The following is a 19,538-nucleotide window of genomic DNA, read 5'->3' on the forward strand; positions in this document are numbered from 1 at the left end:
CACATCCCCTCTGTCTTCCTACTCTCTCTACCCATTTCCAACATCTTATTTCTGTCTTCATACTCCACCCTCGTGTCCAGCATTTTCCTTGTCTCTCTGCCCCCTGCAAGGTCTGTCTTTCTGTCCATATTCTTCCAACTCCCACCTAGTTCCAATAACTGTCCTCTTCTAAGGGGATCCACCATCTCCCATCTCCCTTCTAAGGGGATCCACCATCTCCCCCCCCCCCCCCCCGGGTCTACCATTCCCTTCCCACAACACACATATCACATTTTTCCCTCTCCTCATTATCCAGCATTGCTTATTCCCTCTCTTGGCTAGTTGACCCTGATCCACATCCCCTTGGCTTGCTGGCCCCGATTCACTCTTCCAGCATTTGATTGCTATCAGCTCTGCATTCGACCCTGGTCCTGCTAAACTGGGCAGCAATAACAAAGACAAAACCTGCCCTGCCTTCAGCTGTGGTCCCGCTAAATCAGACAGCAAAAATAAAGACAGAAGCTTTGGGACCTTTCCTCTTGCCTGCATTGCTATTCGTTATAAGCTCTGCAGGTCTCAATCCTGCCCCTGAAAAACAGGAAGTCACTTCGGAGGGGGAGGGCGGGATCAAGATCGTCAAAGCCTATAGCAACTAGCAATGGAGGCAAGAGGAAAAGTCCCGCGGCTTCTGTCTTTGTTTTTGCCGTCCACTGTAGCAGAACCGCAGCTGAAGGCAGGGCTGATGGCAGCTAAGTGAGCTGCATGGATTGCGGGGCCTCCTTGAGCTGTGGGTCCCAGTGCAGCTGCCCTGTTTGCCACCCCTAACGCCGGAACTTCCTCCCCGACATTAGAATTGAACGGCTCCGAGCTGGGGAAGATATGCAGGGAGAGCTAAGACCTCGGGCGCTGGCCTGTTCCCCGATTGCGGTGGCTTGGGGGAAGGCAGTGGGAAGGGAAGCAGATTGGGGACCCCTGCTTTAGGCAAGGACAGATTGCGGGCTGCAAAATAATCCCTGGGGGGCCGCATGCGGCCTGCGGGCCACATGTTTGAGACCGCTGATATAGACTGAAGTCCTGAATGTGATAAGTGAAGTAAATAGTCCAAAAAAGAAGCCAAGGAGGTAGACATTGGCTCCAGATGGCGAGTGGAACACCAAGCAGAAAATCTAGTCCATTTCTGGCCGTAACACTGCCGAGTGGACGGCTTTCTGGAAGCTACCAAAATATCTTGTACAGACTGAGAGAACTGTTTAGAGTCTGTTAGGTTGAAAGGTACCAAGCTATTAAGTGTAGAGACTGCAGGTTGGGATGTAGCAAGGATCCTTGACTCTGAGTAAGCAGAGAGGGAAAAGCTGGTAGAAGCAGAGGCTCCCTGGTGCTGAGCTGAAGTAGAAGGGAGTACCACGGTTGTCTGGGCCACTGAGGAGCTATCAGAATCATGGTGGCATCTTCTGCCTTGAGTTTGACAAGAGTCTTGAGAATCATAGGGAATGGAGGGAAGGAATAGAGAAAATGACCCGTCCAATCCAGGAGAAAAGCATCTGCCTCGAGACGCTGGGAAGAGTATATTTAAGAGCAGAACTGAGGCAGCTTGTTGTTGAGGGGAGACGCAAAGAGGTCTATCTGAGGGGTCCCCCATTGAGCAAACACCTGACGTAGAGGAGAGGAATTGAGTGTCCATTCTTGAGGTTGCAGAAGACGACTCAATTTGTCCGCCAGATAGTTGTGCTGACCTTGAATATATGCAGCTCTGAGAAAGATGTTCTGATGGATTGCCCAATCCCACAGCTTCAGAGCTTCTTGACAAAGGGAGTGAGATCCTGTACCTCCCTGTTTGTTGACATAGTATATGGCGACTTAGTTGTTCGTCCGGACAAGGACTACATTGTCGTGAAGAAGGTGTTCAAAAGCTTTGAGAGCATTGAAAATCGCTCCGAGTTCCAACAGATTGATGTGACAAAGACGGTCCGCAGGAGTCCAATGACCTTAGGTACGGAGTCCGTCGAGATGGGCTCCCCATGCGCAGGTTGACGAGTCTGTTGTGAGAACCTTCTGATGAGGGAAATTGTGGAACAGCAAACCTCTGGAAAGATTGGAAGAGAGCATCCACCAGTGGAGAGACTGCTTCAACAAAGGAGTTACTGTAATTTGTTGAGAAAGCGGGTCGGTAGCTTGTTGCCACTGAGATGCCAGCATCCACTGAGGTATGCAAAGGTGAAGTCTGGCAAAAGGAGTCAGGTGAACTTTAAAAGCCATGTGACCAAGCAGAACCATCATTTGTCTTGCTGAAATTGATGTAAGATGAGACACTTGATGGCAAAGGCGAATGAGGGTATCCCGACGTGATGGAGGTAGAAAAGCTCTGAGCTGGACAGTGTCTAGAGTGACCCCAATGAATTGGAGAAACTGAGATGGGGTCAGCTGGGATTTTGGAAAGTTGACTTTGAACCTCAGACTTTGGAGGAACATAATAGTCTGTTGGGTCGCTGCAATAACCCCTTGTTGAGAAGGGGCCTTGATAAGCCTGTTGTCCAGGTATGGAAAAACTTGAAGACCCTGGGCACGGAGGGCCGCAGCCACCACCACTAGACATTTTGTGAAGACTCTGGGGGATGAGGCGAGTCCGAAAGGAAGAACTCTATATTGTAGATGAAGATTCCCCACCCTGAATCGAAGATATTTGCGAGAGGCTGGATGAATCGGGATACGAGTGTAAGCCTCTTTGAGATCCAGAGAGCATAACCAATCTCCCTGATCCATCAGGAATATAAGGTTGGTAAAGATAGCATCCGAAACTTCTCTTTGACTAGAAATTTGTTGAGGGCTTTGAGGTCCAGAATGGGTTGCAAATCCCCCGTCTTCTTTGGGATTAGAAAATAATGGGAATAAAAGCCCATGTCCCGTTGGTTTAAAGGAACCTCCACGACAGCTCGAAGGCGAAGAAGAGCTTGAGCTTCCTGAAGAAGGGGAAGTTGCGACAAATTGGAAGGACACTCTCTTTGAGGGTGATCTGGAGGCACCTGAAGAAAGTGAAGTGAGTATCCCTCCAGAAGGATGGTGAGAACCTAGAGATTTGAGGTGATCATCTCCCACTTGTGATAAAAAATGGTAAAGATGACCTCTTATGGGCAGAAGAGAATTGTGATGCAGGGAGGTTGGCATGCTCAGAATGGGAATGCCAAAAAGAGTGAGCTGGTTTAGTCGCAGCAGGAGTCTGAGCCTTCTGCTGTTGTCGTTGTTGTGGAGGCCTTCTAGGTGGAGGCCTGGAGAAAGCTGGTGTCGTTTTCTGGGGATAACGACGCGGTGTTTGCTTGTATGGCCGAGCAGGAGGAGTCGTAGGCTTTGGTCAAATCAAGGAAGCAAAAGAGCGCTAATGTTCAGAGAGGCGCTTTGTAGCAGCTTGAATAGAATCATCAAAGAATTCATTCCCCTGATAAAGCAAGTTGGCTAGATGGTCCTGCAGATTGCGATCCATATCAACAATGTGGAGCTAGGCAAAACGGCGCATGGCTACTGCAAAGGCCGAAACTCTAGAAGAGCTCAAAAGCATTGCATGTGGCTTGTAACATGAAGAGGCGAAGTTGACACAGAGTTCTGATGATCTGTTTGAATTCAGGAAGACTTTGTTCCTCAAGAGCCGGGTAGAATTTAGGCAGTAATATGAGGAAATGGTTGAAATAAGCCGTGAAAATGTAGTTATAATTGAGAATTCTGTTAGCCATCATGGAATTCTGGTATAATCTGCGGCCAAACTTGTCCATGGTACGGCCCTCCCTGCCTGGAGGGACTGCAGCGTAAAGCTTAGATGGATGAGCTTTCTTTAAAGAAGATTCCACCACCAAAGACTGATGGGATAATTGAGATTTCTCGAAGCCTTTGCAAGGTACTGTGAGATACCTGGATTCCAGCTTAGATGGAATAGCTGTGATGGAATAAGGAGTTTCCATATTCCTTAAGAAATTTTGCTTTAATACTGGAGTCATAGGGAGCCTCAAGGTCTCCTTGGGTGGATGAGGCAATTCCATGTCTGCCAAGTATTCAGGTGTATACTTGGAGTCAGAGTCCAGTTGAAGAGCTTTTCCCATGTCGAAGACGAACCTGGCAAAAGAGGCAGACTTTGAGGTCGAGGCATCTTCAGGAGAAGGAGTGTGAGACTGAGGAACTACTGAGTAGGAGGGAGAAGCCTCTCTGGAATACTGAGACAGAGGCTCAGAGTCGAGGCGCACAGTGATTTAGGAAGCTGCACTACCTGCGTGAGGAGGAGTCAGTGAATATTTGTGCTTCAAAACCCTCGATGGTGAAGTTCCCGGGGTTCGAGGAACAGATTGGGTCGAGGCAGGAGGTGAAGGCTCCCTTGGAAGCAGTCTCGATGGAGGAGTCCTCGACCTCGATGGACTTCGAGGAGAAGCAGCCAGTGTAATAGGTTTGTGAGACTTATGTTTAGATTTGGAAGAAGTCTCAGTAGCCTTGGATAGACGAGGCATAGAAGTCTCAGTATCCAAAGAAGGCAAAGGTTTCTGTTGAAGAGATGTCTCCTGAGGAACCTTGGAAGCGAGATGCCTCTAATGCCTCGAGTCGAGGTGGAGGAGACTATGTCCAAGGAGTAGGTGAAGAGTCACTGGACGAGAACCAGCGAGACTTCCGAGGCTTGCCTCTAGGTGCTTCCACTGGGGTCTCAGACTGCCGCTCAGGCTGGCTCAAAGGAAGCTGGGTCGAGGACGGGAGGAGTTGAGCCATGATCGAGGAAATCTGCGTGGTCAGAATGGCTTTTAACATGTCCTCGAATATGGGCACTGAGATAAAAGGATCAGGTCTCAAAGGTGCAGCAGTGCGCTCCAAGGAGGGCAACCTTGAGGTTGAGTATTCCTGATGCTTGGAGGCACGCTTAGCTGGAGGTCTAGTCAAGGCAGGGAGGTCGGTAGATATGGCCTGGGATGCCTGTGACTCTGGAGACTTCTCAGAAGTAGTACCTGAAGGAGAGACAGGAGACTTACCCGTCGAGGTCTTCAGAGGAGGTGCCGCCGAGGCCTTCAAGGCTGAAGGAGTTGAGGTCGAGACCTTGGTGGAGGTAGAAGCTGGAGTCGAGGTCAAGGACTTAGAGGTCAAGGCTGTCCCCGAAGCCGAGGTCGAGACCTTGTCAGCTGGCTGGTCCATCGTGCCAAAAAGTTGAAGAAGCTTGGCACGGCGCCGACGAAGGGCCCGAGGTTGGAGAGTAGCACAGTGCAAACAAGCATCGGGACAATGTTCAGGACCCAAACAATACACTGACTATGGGGATCGGTGATTGAAAGAGTCTTGTTGCACTGGCTACACTTTTTGAACCTGGTTAGAGGCCGCGACATAGAAAAAACGAAGCCCGACGTACCGAACGAGATAAGCGGCCAGGCCTAGGCCATAAGAAAAAATAAAAAATAAAAGGTTGTTTTTAAAAAAAAAAATATGGTATGAGAAAAAAAAAGAGTAACGAAAAGTGAGCACAGCGACTAATAAAATAACAAAAGCCACGGTGAGAGAAGGCAACAAAGGCTGCAGAGCTAAAGAAGAGAACTTCTCGGCTCCGTGGAAAATATTGAACTGAGGTTCCTCACAGGAGATGCGCGCCCTAACTTGGGCGGGAAGGCACTCGCGCATGCGCAGTGCAGCACTCAGAAGCTCTTACAAAGATCTTCAAGCAAGTCTGCTTTTGAGGCTGTCTGCTGCGGGGCTTCGTCGGTGACGTCACCCACCGTTGAGAATATGCTGCCTGCTTGTCCTGGGATAATAATTTGAACTCTGTTTCCATAATTAAAAGAACTATTGCTGTGAAAATTAGACAAATAGGAGAATAAAATAAGTGTGTGCATCCTTCCATCATTTTTCTATTCTACCTTACTACAGCCAACTTTAGGATTATCCCTGAATAGACATAAAAAGAAAAAAAGTGTAATAAAATACAAAAACATTAACACAGAACTTCTTAAATAATAAAGGCATTTTTAACATAATACCTCTTTTAAGAGTACTTACTGCTTTGCAGTGCCCTCCTAATTTGATTGGCTCTCTGGTCCTCACAGCAATAAATTTTCTAATCATTTTTTGTCTCTCAGCTGACAACTCTTTTCTCTATTTCTGCTTATTCTTTGCATACAAGCAGAGAATTATTTTTTTATCCCTATTGCATTATTAAAGATCGGATTCAGCAATCGCCCTGACAAAGGAACAAGCAACTGCACATACCGGCCATCACGGACATCAAGCATATGTAGATGGTGCAATGTGGAAGTTATATCCTGTGGACAAATTCCGGTAAGTTTGCTCAATTTTTTAATGCTGATTTGCTTGTCATGTTGGTGATAAAGGCACTCTAATATGACGCTTTTCCAGTAAGCCATGTAGGAAAGACGGCCCAAGTCAGACAGAGGCTTTTCAGGTGATCCTGCCTGGCCCTCCCGCTTTGACAGCAGATAACCTGAAAAAGTAGTGAAAAAAACCCAGATATATGCAAAATCCTTTAAATTGAATGACTTTTTCATAAAATAGTTTTATTATTTCCCATTTAATTGGTTTCATGCATTTGCTGTCTCATTGAGACTTTTACTGGAATCTATCCAAATTTAGAAGATTAAACATTTTTCCAGACTAACCTGTTGGCTTCATGGCAGTGCTCTACACTGCCTTAATGGATCTAGGTTTTTCCTCTCTAAATCCATTTTTTGTTTCTCAGGATAGCAGGGGCTTAAGATGGAAGCAGTGTTCAATACCTCAAGACTTATGAGTTACTTATGCAACAATGATACTACACATGGAAGGGCATAATAAAAAATGTGCCTAAATCTGAGGTTAGACGTTTTGTGCAAAATGTCCACAAGCCCAGCAGGAAACATGTCCATTTTCAAAGTTGCCAAATGTCTATCTTTTATTTTTGAAAATGAGCAAGCTATACGTTTTGGATGTCTACCTTTTTTGCTCATTTTTAAAAATAAAAATGTCCATGCGAAAAGCGTACAAGAGCAAGTTTTATAGACATACCCACAGACTACCTTCTCTGATTGCGGCAAAAGGAATCCCCATGAGCCAGTTTTGGGGGATTCCTGGTGGCTCAGCTGATGGATTCCCCCTGCCAAGATCAGCTGAGCCGCTGAGCCCTAAATCCCTTCCCCTGACATCCCCCCCTCACATCCCAACATCCCCCTGATATCCTGTACCTCCCATGATATCTTTGCCCTCCCATCCCCCCAACATTCCTGGGACCCCTACCCGCATCCCTGGATACCCCACCCACCCCCATACAATTGGAAGAGCAAACGGCAGGAAGGAAGCTCACTCCCTCCTACCTACAGGGCTACTTGAGCTGCAATGACCGGGGCTTCCCCCTCCCACTGCATCTTCGGATGCTTTGGGAGGGGCCGAAGGCTCTGATTGGCTCACAATTGCCATTGTGAGCCAATCAGGGCCTTTGGCCCCTCTCACTGCATTCCAAGATGCAGTGGGAGGGTGAAGCCCTGGTCATTACAACACAAGCAGCCCTGTAGGCAGGAGGGAGTAGCTTCCCTCCTGCTGTCTGCTGTTCCAAAGGTACCGGGGGGGGGGGGTGTTCTATAGGATGTCAGGGGGATGTTGGGATGTGAGGGGGGATATCAGTGAAAGTGAAAGGTGTGTAGGACTTGGTGGTTCAGCTAATCTTGGCAGGGGGAATCCCCATAAGCTGAGCCACCAGGAATCCCCCGAAACTGGCTAAGCTGGTGGGGATTCCTTCAGCTGCGATCAGCTGATGGGAAGCCTACGGGGTTTTTTTTTCACTCTTTGGGTAGTGAAAGGGGTGTCGTGACCACTGAGGGAGTAAGGGGAGGGTCATGCCTTAAATCCTCCAGTGGCCTTCTGGTCAGTTTGGGCATCTTTGTGGAACTTAGACGCAACTCAAACAGTTCTAACTGCCGGTGTCTAAGTTCCCTCTAGGAAAGTTTTGATTATGGCTGAGGTACGTCCAGATTGAAGCTCGCTCGGTTTCTGCTCATAACACACCTCCCAATATTCCCCTTTGCTCTCTGGACACATAGTAGCTTAGAAGTGCTGCTGTATATCCAGAAAGTTGGTTTTGGTTATCGCCACTTGGACATCCAAGTGCCGAATTAGGCTGGTTTTTGGACGTTTTAAACTTTTGATTATGAGCCCCATAACATTTAAGGTACAGGAATACCAAATTCTGAATGAGATTTAGTTTGTAGTCCATACCAAAGGAGACAATGTAATACTAGTGTGGTAATAAGAACAAAACAAACTTAGTTTGAAAAAAAAAATATAAGTGGTAAAAATTATCATGATAAAAAAAAGGTTTGCTTCAAATGTAATATGATAATACAATGCATTGCATCTGGTGGTTAAGAAAAATCATAATGCACATAGTAAAAATGTGAGCTAAAATGATTTGGGAGGTAAACCTTCATCCACCTGTGTATATATGGAGCATGTATGATGGTTGGGCAGACTGGATGGATCACTCATGGAGATGTTGCGACGGATGTCTTATGATGAAACCCAGTGACTTGGTGGTGAACTGTTGTATGGATTCTTCAGAAGAAACATCTTTCCCTACTCTGCCCTCTAGATAAAGAAAGATAAGATTTCCTTCTTGTGAAAGTGACATTTTATGAAGACACCCAAGGCTGCTGGCAGTACCAATAGTTAACTCCTTGCAAAGGGGGCTAATCATTTTGTGAGTATGCACATCCTTATTTATTTCGATTTCTATCCTGTTCTCCCAGAAGCTCAGAACGGGTTACAAATTGACATTCACAATCTTTTGAAAACAGACTAGTCATGACAACAAATAGGTTACAGTAGACAATCACAGAGAGCATAAATCAGAGGTGTCAAACTCAAATCACATAAGGGGCCAAAATCTAAAACACAGGCTAAGTTGCCGGCCGAAGTTTTTATTAAGATACTTACCCCCTCCTTTACTAACACACAGCATGGGCCCCAGCGACGGCAACTGCTCCGATGCTCACAGGACTTCTATGAGCGTTGGATCAATCACTGCTACTGGCGGCGCTAAAACCCACGCTATGCACCAGTCTTAGTAGAAGTATAGGGATACAACCTCCCCAACCCCAAGCCGGCTATGTGTTACATACAAAATAAATAAAAAAGACTTTTCCTCTCTATTTTAGGTCCTAGTTCACGCTTGCTGTCTAACACCAGTTCTGACAGGATACACATTTCAAATCTGACATGCTGTAATCACAAAATAGAAAATAAAATTATTTTTCTACCTTTTGTTGTTTGGTCATTTTGCTTTTGGTCCCAGTTTCTTTCTGATTTTTTCTAGCTTCTAATTCTCTTTCCAGTGTCTGCTATCCATTTTTTTTCTCCTCTTCTCTCTGTCTCCAACATATTGATTTTTCCTTTTCAACTTTTCTGCCTCTGTCCACTCAAATCTCACCCTCTTTTTTATCCTTCTTTTTAAATTTTCAGCTACCTATCAATTTTCCATCTTCTCTTATTCTGTAGCTCTCCCATTTCCCATCCTCCTATTTCCTTCTATCTCTCCTCTATCTTTCCTTCTATCCTCGGTCCAACATTTTGCTCCCTCTCTTTTATGTTCTTCTTCCCTCCCCCCTTGATGCTGAACAATGAGAAGGAAAAAAAAAAAGAGATGCTGCATCTCTCTCTCCCTTCCACCCCCCAGGATACATTTCGCCCTCCCTTCTATCTCCAGATCCAACTTCTCTCCCTTTCTCTTCCCAACTGCCCCCCATCCCATCTCTCCCAATGTCTGACTCCCTCCCTTCCCCAGGTTCACTATTTCTCCCTTTCTCTTTCCAACGGTTCTCCCTTCAAGTATCTTTTTTCCTCTTCCTTCACACCACCCCAGGTCAAACCTCTCTCCCTTCATCTCTCTCTCGCCTCACATCCCAGTATGTCTTTCCTTCTAGCGCCGGTCCCTCTCTCCTCACAGCCCAGCATGTCTTTCCCTCCAGCGCTGGTCCAATGTTGCCGCCAAGCCATAAAATATCTGCCAGCCTCGGCAATTTAGCAATGTTGTATGTGGCTCCCCCTCTTGCTTTTCGCCTGCCATGGTGTCTCCAATGACGTGCAACTTCCTGTTTCTGCCCAGGTGAACTATGGCAGACGGAAAGCAGGAAGGGGAGCCACGGACAACACTGCCAAATTGCTGCCAAGGCCGGCAGACTTTTCAGCGTGATGGCTACATCAGACCGATGTGGGAGGGAAGACACGGTGGGCTGTGAGAAGGGGAAGTTCGGGAGCATTGCCGTGATCCACATAAACAGGCCAGGTGCTCATTGGGGGTACGCAGGCTGACTGCCCCCCTCCCCCCCCCCGCCACTACTTATCGCTCCCTACCGGTGCTGCTCTCCTCCTGCTCGCCGCCACAACTCCAGAAAGAGAAGGGAAGGACCAGCGTGCAGCAATTGCATGCTGTCAGCCCACAAGCCTTCCCCAAACGTCAATTCTGATGTCGGAGAGAAGGTACGGGCTAGCCAAGCAGTGATTGGCTGGCCCGGACCTTCTCTCCAACATCAGAACTGATGTCGGGGGAGGGCTTATGGGCCAGCTGCATGGAATCGCTGCACGCTGGTCCTTCCCTTCTCTTTCTGGAGTTGTGGCGGCGAGCAGGAGGAGAGCAGCACCGGTAGGGAGCGATAAGTAGTGGCGGGGGGGGGGGGGCAGTCAGCCTGCGTACCCCCAATGAGCGGTGATAAAACCCTGGGTTAGCGAACACAAATGCTCAACAAACATTTTGTCCCGGGAGGAGGGTTGGTCACTGAATTGGCGAGGCCGATTTTTAAAAATCACAAATCGATTCGAACTGATTCACCTGAAGTGAATCGATGGAATCGATTTGAATCAGAAATCAGGCAGCACTACTGTAGATCCTTTAAAACCACAGCTCCCTTGCTTGGTAGGGAAGTGTGTCTGGTTATCTGGACTGGCAAGGGGAGGCATCCTTTCAGTCAAAATAGTCTTTATTTGAAAGTAAAGAACCAACAGGGATCCTAGTTTTAGTGTGTAAAATAACACCTTCCTCAGGGCTCCTTTTACAAAGCCGCACTAGCAGTTTTAACACATGCACCAGATTAGTGCGTGCTAGCTGGAAATCTACCACCTGCTCAAAAGAAGGTGGTAGCGGCTAGCGCGTGCGGCAATTTAGCGTGCGCTATTCCGCGCATTAAGGCCCTAGTATGGCTTTATAAAAGGAGCCCTAAGTAAATATATAAAACACAAATAAGATACATGTATAACATAAAATATATAAAATATGCATACACAAATAAGAGTGTACAATCAAAGTGACATGCACATATGTCGAAACATGCAATAAAAACATTGGTTTTAAAAGATATACAAATATATGGAAAGATAAATAAAACAACCATTAACAATTGAGCAATAATAAGTTTGAAAATTTTAAAACAACATAGCTGATGCTTATGCATTTGCACAGTTTAAGAGAAGGAATTACAATTTTATGAGATAAGTGCACTTTATTCCCTGCATTATTATTTTTTTTTCAAACAAGTGCGATAAGAGGATGGTGCTGTCTTGTCTTTGAATATGAAACTGCACAAAGAGCTATGATGTAGCCATTTTCTAAGCACTTTGCACTATATATTGTGCTTATATGTATGAGAGAATTTATACAAGTGGAATTTAATCATTTAAAAGTTATGTAATTCTGGGATTAATTAAATATACTGGAAAATACACCTGAGATTTAAAATATAATATAATATAATATAAATATAATGCTTCTGTATTATAAGGAAAAGTGCAAGCTTACATCATGTCAGGAGTCTTGATCTAGACATAGCAAGATGTGAATGCATGGGCAAATGTCCATGCCATAGCTATGCATCTCTCTTCTATGGAGTCTGATCTCACAGGGCTACCATTACAGCCACAGCTCTTGACATTATGAACCATGATAATAACTCTCCAGAGTTAGACTTTGGACATAAGTGAAGAAAACAGTCTGCTAGCCATTTGGAGAGTTTGTGTTTGCTGATGGCAGCCTACATACTATATGGGTTATAAGAAATAAAAAGTTGGGTGGACTTTCTATGGGCTTTAATCCTCTCCAGATGAAGATCAAATCTCTCTTGAAGTTCAAAGTGCGCTCTCATTTCTATGGGCATCAGATTTAGGAAAAACAGCTGGAAGAATTGTTGACATTGTGGTGACATTCTGAGGCCACTGGGTGGATAAGGTCCACTGAGCTTCTCTTAAATGGAGGCATGCCACTGGAGTGACATGGGCTGCTGACTAACTGACACTTAATGACTCTCCTTTATTTCCATCATCAAAATCAGTTGATTATCCTTGGCTATGGAAGAAAGGCTGTTTCTTGACCTGTGTCTAGCAAGGCTCCAATGAATTCCAATTTTTGTTTTTGTTTTGGATGCGATTTGGATGATTTATGATAAGCCCTAGTAACTCCAATCCCCAAATGGTTGAGTAAACAGATCTTTCTGTCCTCTTCTAAATTGCATGCTTGACCAACCAATCATTGAAATAAAGAAACACATGCACCCCCAGTCTGTGTAGATATGCTGTGATGACTGCTAAACATTTATAAGTACTTGAGGTGCCGACATGAGACCAAATGGCAGTATGCAATACTGGTAATGATGTTTTCTATAACAAATTGCAGATATTTCATTGTAAAATACATGTATCTGAATATGAGTGTAAGTGGGGGTTTTTTTGATCCAGAGAACACAGTCAGTCCTCTTAGTGAAGAAGTGGAAACAAGGAACCTAAGGAAAACATCCTTAACGTTTGTTTTGTGAGATGTTTGCTCAGGGCCCCTCAGATCTAGGATTGGGTAGAATCCTCCCATTTGTTTCATGATTGGAAAATTCTTGGAATAAAATACCATCCTTCTTTCCTACAGTGGAACAGGCTCACCAATTTTGGCTTAAAAGAGAGAAGAGTTCCTTTTTAAGTATTTTCAAATGCTGAGAGCTTGCTCTTGAAGTTTATTGATTGTCAGTTTGGAGGCTGATCTGCCAAGTGAAGATGGTATCCTTTCTAGTCTATTTTGAGAACCCATCTGCCTGAAGTAATAAGGAACCACCTACTTGCAAAAAAAATTCAGCCACTCTCCTACAGGTAAGTTACCTGGAATAGATATGGGAGCTGAGACCATGCTCTTCTGGATGCTGCCAAAACCCAATCCCTGGTTCTGGCTATGATGCAGCCCTCTGCTGTCTGATACAACAGTAGGAACCTGCCAAATGGGAGCAAATGGGAGGATACCTATGCATATGAGAATAATAGGATATCCATTGCCCTTTGATCTGAATCTTAAAGTTTTCAAATTTTATTTCATCTGTGAAGTTTACATATAACATATATATGCTAGACAGTAGTAAGGAAAACAAAAGATGAAATTTATAGAGAACAGAGAGAACTATAAATAATTGATGGAATAGTTAGAGGAAATAAAATGATTTTTGTTGGGTGCTATACTAGCTGCTTGCTGGTGAAAAAGGAAGAGGAAATCTTAGTGAGGCAATAAAAGCTTGAAGGTATTTTTTACAAGAAAATTTTCAGAGCGGATATAAATTTATCAAATCAGAGATGGGAAGGGAGAGCATTCCGTAGGATGGGGCTTGTTACAACTATTTTGGGTAGATTCGTAGGTGATCTATCTGGAAGTCAGGAAAGTGAGCAAATTTTGTTGCAGGGATCGGAGAGTTAAAGATGGGAGATAAGGAATTAGAAATTGATTGAGATAGGATGGGGACTATGATTGATGGGTTTTGAATACCAGTAACAGGAGTTTGTAGGGCACTCTGTGCATTATAGGGAGTTGGAGACTTGATCAGTAGAAGACTTGGAGAGCATTTTAAGGTTATCAAAACACTACTTGATTAGAGCAGCAGCTTCCTGAATCTTATCTCCATAGAGATAAGATTCTGTAAAGCAGAGCACATCAGTAAGCTCTTCCTTCACATTCTGTCTAATGCACAGAACCAAGCAAGTATGTTTGTGCCAATACTAATAGTATAAGCCTCTCAGCCTATGCATTTTTCACACTACTTACCTTTGGTTACTAATCAGCAAAGTTCCTTATATAATAATAATAATGTCTGCAAACTCTCCAACACTGTGCACTATGTTCCACAATGTTTTGCAGGATGAGAAGATAGCACTCTGAAACATTTCTTCCCAAAAGACTCCAACGAGTCCCATATGTCCCTTCAGAATTCTGTGAGCAGGCACTGCCACTGCTTTCTTTGGAGAAATGGGGGGGAGGGTGTTGAGGAACTGGAAGATATCCAATGTTTCTGCCAGGGCATCTACTTTATCTCTACCAGAAATGGGTCAGCTAGATGTATCTCCTATATAAGATCAATGAAACAGAGCTCCTTTGGTGAGGATAGGTCTAAGGTTCTCTCTTCCAAGAAGCTCTCCCTTTCCTCATCAGACCCCTAGACACAGGTTCATAGAAATCATATGGTGAAGTCTGAGCTTTTGCCCAAATCAAAATAATAAGGAAACAACAAGGCAAAAGGTCCACAAAGAATCCAAGTGCAACAAAAGAGGATCGGTAGACAATATGGAGACTAAATTTAGATTTATTCAAGGTGCTCCCAGCAATATGCCTGACACGTTTGCCAAACAAGGCTGCCTCAGGGGCATATAACTAACTGGGATAAGGAAAAGCTTAGACCAGCATTAAAAACCAACTGGTGCAAAAGAGCAGCTTACTCCAACAAGTGTCCTGAATCTGAGGCAGCCTTGTTTGGCACAACATGTTGGGCACTGTTACTGGGAGCATCTTGAATAAATCTGAATTTAATCTCCATACTGTCCTTTCTCCAATGGCAGACGATAGGTAAATGGTTCTCACAGAGAGCTCTTCAAGGACACAGGTAACCTCAGTGCTTTTGGCGCCACACTTAAAGGGAAGTTACGCACCTCGGCCACTGTCCAAAGTCCTGCTTCTAGTATTGCTTTTGGTGCCACATTAGAAGGGAAGTAATGATATCTTGGCTTCTGTCCAAAGTCCTGCATCAAGCTCCCTCAGCTCCAATGAAGATGAGATTGAATCCTTCCTCTTTCTTTGAGTGGGAATAAAATGGTGATGCTTAATGTTGAAGGTGACTTGAGATGCTCTTGATACAGCTCCTGGACCAATGGAGAACATTGCTTCTGATAATAATGTTGATGGATTGATTTTATCTATGAAAAGCTTCTTCTTTTGGCTTTTCATTATCACATATCCTTCTCTTTGATATTGTGAAGAAAGAATACAATGAGAGTGATCATGGCCAGGTTCCAGAGATCATTGGCACCATGAGTGGGTTTCTGTAAAGGATATGGTCCTGTTGTGCTGCTAAGGATTTCCTTATGGGACATTTTGTCCAGCAAAATAGCTGCAGTGAAATCAAACAATTCAACTGTGACAAATATCCCAACTAGGATCTCAAGGCCAAAGAAAGGCCTATATAAACTGATGTGGAAAAAAACCCAAAGAAATAACATTTTAAACTCTGAAAACCTAACGAACTATCAGATACTTGAGAAAAGACCATGCAACAGCAACATGATTTAGAGACTCAACAGAAGAAATGAGGGGGAAAAATACTCTTAAAGTGCTGAGATGGGTGTGATGACAGAAAACAGGTCCAACTGGTTTATGAAAAAGACCAGACCGATGAAATCTCATGTGATATCAGCAGGTGAGAAAATATGCGCATTCAGGGTGAGAGAGCCTAAATGCTTCTAGAAAAGCTGTTGAGGTACCAATTTTTGTGCCAGGCTCAGTTGGTTATGTCACTCGTGTCTGAGGATTCACAAGTCTGCTTGTTCTTGAAGAAAGGTAAATATTAAGTTATCAAAATAATCTTTCAGTCTGTCTCTCTCTTCCCTAACCATGACCTATACAGAAGGAATCATACACTTTTCCTTCAGCTCCTCCTTTTTCCTCATTGGACTGTACTGCCTCTCTCTTCAGTTTGTAACAAAGCACTACAATAAGAAACATAGGGATGGCTTTGATACATCCCACTAGTCAGGACTCTCATGACCTGTGCCAGAGAAGGGAAGATTAGGTTCTTACCTCGATAACATTCTTTCTGTTAACCCTTTCAGGACCAAGGGACATATTTGTCCCATAACTTTAAAATCCTATAAATTTTGGCACCATGAGTGGGTTTCTGTAAAGGATATGGTCCTGTTGTGCTGCTAAGGATTTCCTTATGGGACATTTTGTCCAGCAAAATAGCTGCAGTGAAATCAAACAATTCAACTGTGACAAATATCCCAACTAGGATCTCAAGGCCAAAGAAAGGCCTATATAAACTGATGTGGAAAAAAACCCAAAGAAATAACATTTTAAACTCTGAAAACCTAACGAACTATCAGATACTTGAGAAAAGACCATGCAACAGCAACATGATTTAGAGACTCAACAGAAGAAATGAGGGGGAAAAATACTCTTAAAGTGCTGAGATGGGTGTGATGACAGAAAACAGGTCCAACTGGTTTATGAAAAAGACCAGACCGATGAAATCTCATGTGATATCAGCAGGTGAGAAAATATGCGCATTCAGGGTGAGAGAGCCTAAATGCTTCTAGAAAAGCTGTTGAGGTACCAATTTTTGTGCCAGGCTCAGTTGGTTATGTCACTCGTGTCTGAGGATTCACAAGTCTGCTTGTTCTTGAAGAAAGGTAAATATTAAGTTATCAAAATAATCTTTCAGTCTGTCTCTCTCTTCCCTAACCATGACCTATACAGAAGGAATCATACACTTTTCCTTCAGCTCCTCCTTTTTCCTCATTGGACTGTACTGCCTCTCTCTTCAGTTTGTAACAAAGCACTACAATAAGAAACATAGGGATGGCTTTGATACATCCCACTAGTCAGGACTCTCATGACCTGTGCCAGAGAAGGGAAGATTAGGTTCTTACCTCGATAACATTCTTTCTGTTAACCCTTTCAGGACCAAGGGACATATTTGTCCCATAACTTTAAAATCCTATAAATTTTGATTGGGATAGTCTACAGTTCTAAATTTGATATGTACGGATTCCATATGATACTGCCTTTATGTAAACAAACTGGTTCCGACATTCATTCATTAGCGTCGTTGCCAGATTGACGAGAAGATTCACTTGCCACACTGTCCATAAGCCAGAAGTGTGATTAAAAAAAAAAAAAATAATGATATTTCACAAAAAAAATCAATTTTTTGGCATCTGCAAGCCCTTTTTACCATAAAAATGTCGTCAAAACCACAAAAATTGGCCTACGATCCTTATGGTCCTGAAAGGGTTAACAGGAAATACAAATCTTGATGCCATGTCAGTATAATTATTCACCTGCTTAATGTCTCAGACAAATATGTCTGTCCAGTCAGGTATTATGAGTACAATGCCATGTTATCCTTACAAATGCAATTGAGAGGATACAAACTTCATAAATGTTAGTGCTGGTTGCACTTTGATAGGTAGCCTGTTCGTTCCACTTTGTTTTATATGATATGTTTTGATTAGCATTGCCCAGTATACTTGTAACAGAGCAGAGCAGAACAGAAGTATCAGGGAAGTTTCCCGTACCCCTCATATGAAGTGTGAACCATGTAGCTGTTCAACAAATCTCCTTAGGTAGGACTGCTTGGGCCTCCTCCCATGAAGAAGCTACACTTCTTGTGGAATGTGCTCTCAAAGATACTGGTGGCTGTTAACCACTGCTAATGTACGAATCCATCTGGAAATAGATGCCTTAGACACTTGCATGCCCAGCCTGGCCATACAAGTTAGGACAAAAATATGATTGGAGAGCAGAAAGTCATTAGTCACTTCTAGATAACAGAGACCTTTCCTCCCATCCAGAAACTTCCATGAACTGGAGCGCAGGTAGTCAGACCTCTTGATTGATATGAAAGCTGAAACTATCTTTGGCAAAAAGGAAGGAACCATGAACAGAGAGACCCTGACTTCGCTCTGCATGAAAGTACCTGCAACTCTGTGACTCGTCTCTTCGAGGCTACAGCCACTACAAAGACTGTCTTAACCATAAGATACAGCAGTGACGCCTCTTGCAATGGCTCATACAGAGCCTTACTGAGACACTGCAAAACTATGTTAAAACTTAAACGCAGAAACATGAAGGCAGATAAAGGTGAAATGGCTCATCCAGTCTGCCCATACACAACATCCACTATCTCCTCCTCTTCCTAAGAGATCCCACATGCCTGTCCCATGCATTCTTGAGTTCAGCCATAGTCTATCTTCACCACCTCTACCAGGAGACTATTCCACGTATCTATCACCTTTTCTGTAAAAAAGTATTTCCTTAGATTACTCCTAAGACTATCACCTCTTAACTTTCATCCTATGCCCTCTCATTCCAGAGCTTCCTTTCAAATGAAAGAGACTCGATATGCACATTTATATTACATAGGTATTTAAACGTCTCTATCATATCTCCCCTCTCCTGCCTTTCCTCCAAAGTATACATATTGAGATCTTTAAGTCTGTCCCCATACGCTTTATGACGAAGACCACACACCATTTTAGTAGTCTTCCTCTGGACCGACCCATCCTTTTTATATCTTTTGAAGGTGCAGTCTCCAGAATTGTATATAATATTCTAAATAAGGTCTCACCATTATCTTATACAGGGGCATCAATATCTCCTTTTTCCTACTGGCCATACCTCTCTTCCTAGGCACCCTAGCATCCTTCTAGCTTTCACTGTCACCTTTTCAACCTGTTTGGCTACCTTACATACAATCACACCCAAGTCCCGCTCTTAAGTTCTTCACCCCCTAAACTGTACCGTTCCTTTGGGATTTTGCAGCCCAAATGGATGACCTTACATTTCTTAGCATTAAATTTTAGCTGCCAAATTTACGACCATTCTTCAAGCTTCACTAGGTCTTTCTTCATGTTATTCACACCATCCAGGGTGTCTACTCTATTGAAGATTTTAGTATCATCCGCAAAGAGGCAGTCCTTCAAGCAAAATCGCTTATAAAAATGTTAAAAAGAACAGGCCCAAGAACAGAACCTTAAGGCACACCACTGGTAACATCTCTTTCCTCAGACTGGTCTCAATTGACCACTTCCCTCTGTCTTCTTCCACTCAACCAGCTCCTGACCCAGCCCATCACTTTGGGGTCCATCCCAAGGGCACTCAGTTTAATTATTAGATACCTGTGTGGAACACTGTCAAAGACTTTGCTAAAATCTAAATACACTACATCTAGCGCACTTTCTCTATCCCATTTTCTAGTCATCCAATCAAAGAAATTGATCAGATTTGTTTGACAAGACTTACTTCTAGTGAATTCATGTTGCCTCTGGTCCTGTAATTCACTGGATTCAAGAAACTACTACTACTAATCATTATTTATATAGCGCTGAAAGGCGTATACAGTGCTGCACATTTTGACATTTATAGAATGGTCCCTGCTCAGAAAAGCTTACAATCTAACTTGAACAGACAAGAGATGACATAGAAGGTAGGGGATGCAGAATCCAAGGTGAGAGGAGTTAGGAGTCAAAAGCACTCTCAAAGAGGTGGGTTTTTAAACTTGCCT

The 19,538-nt window shown here is 43.9% G+C and overlaps 1 protein-coding gene across 3 annotated transcripts in view; it reads right to left on the reverse strand.

Moving 5' to 3' along the window:
- The window catches only part of KAT6A (lysine acetyltransferase 6A), a 408,346-nt gene that overhangs the window by 56,763 nt on the left and 332,045 nt on the right, over positions 1-19,538 (reverse strand). For all 3 annotated transcript variants that reach the window (XM_033949340.1, XM_033949338.1, XM_033949341.1), the window contains one exon: positions 6,196-6,427. In XM_033949340.1, the coding sequence (XP_033805231.1) occupies positions 6,196-6,427 (232 nt within the window). The remainder of the gene's footprint in view (positions 1-6,195; positions 6,428-19,538) is intronic.

Source organism: Geotrypetes seraphini, chromosome 6 (assembly GCF_902459505.1).
Source record: "Geotrypetes seraphini chromosome 6, aGeoSer1.1, whole genome shotgun sequence".
NCBI classification, from domain to species: domain Eukaryota; kingdom Metazoa; phylum Chordata; class Amphibia; order Gymnophiona; family Dermophiidae; genus Geotrypetes; species Geotrypetes seraphini.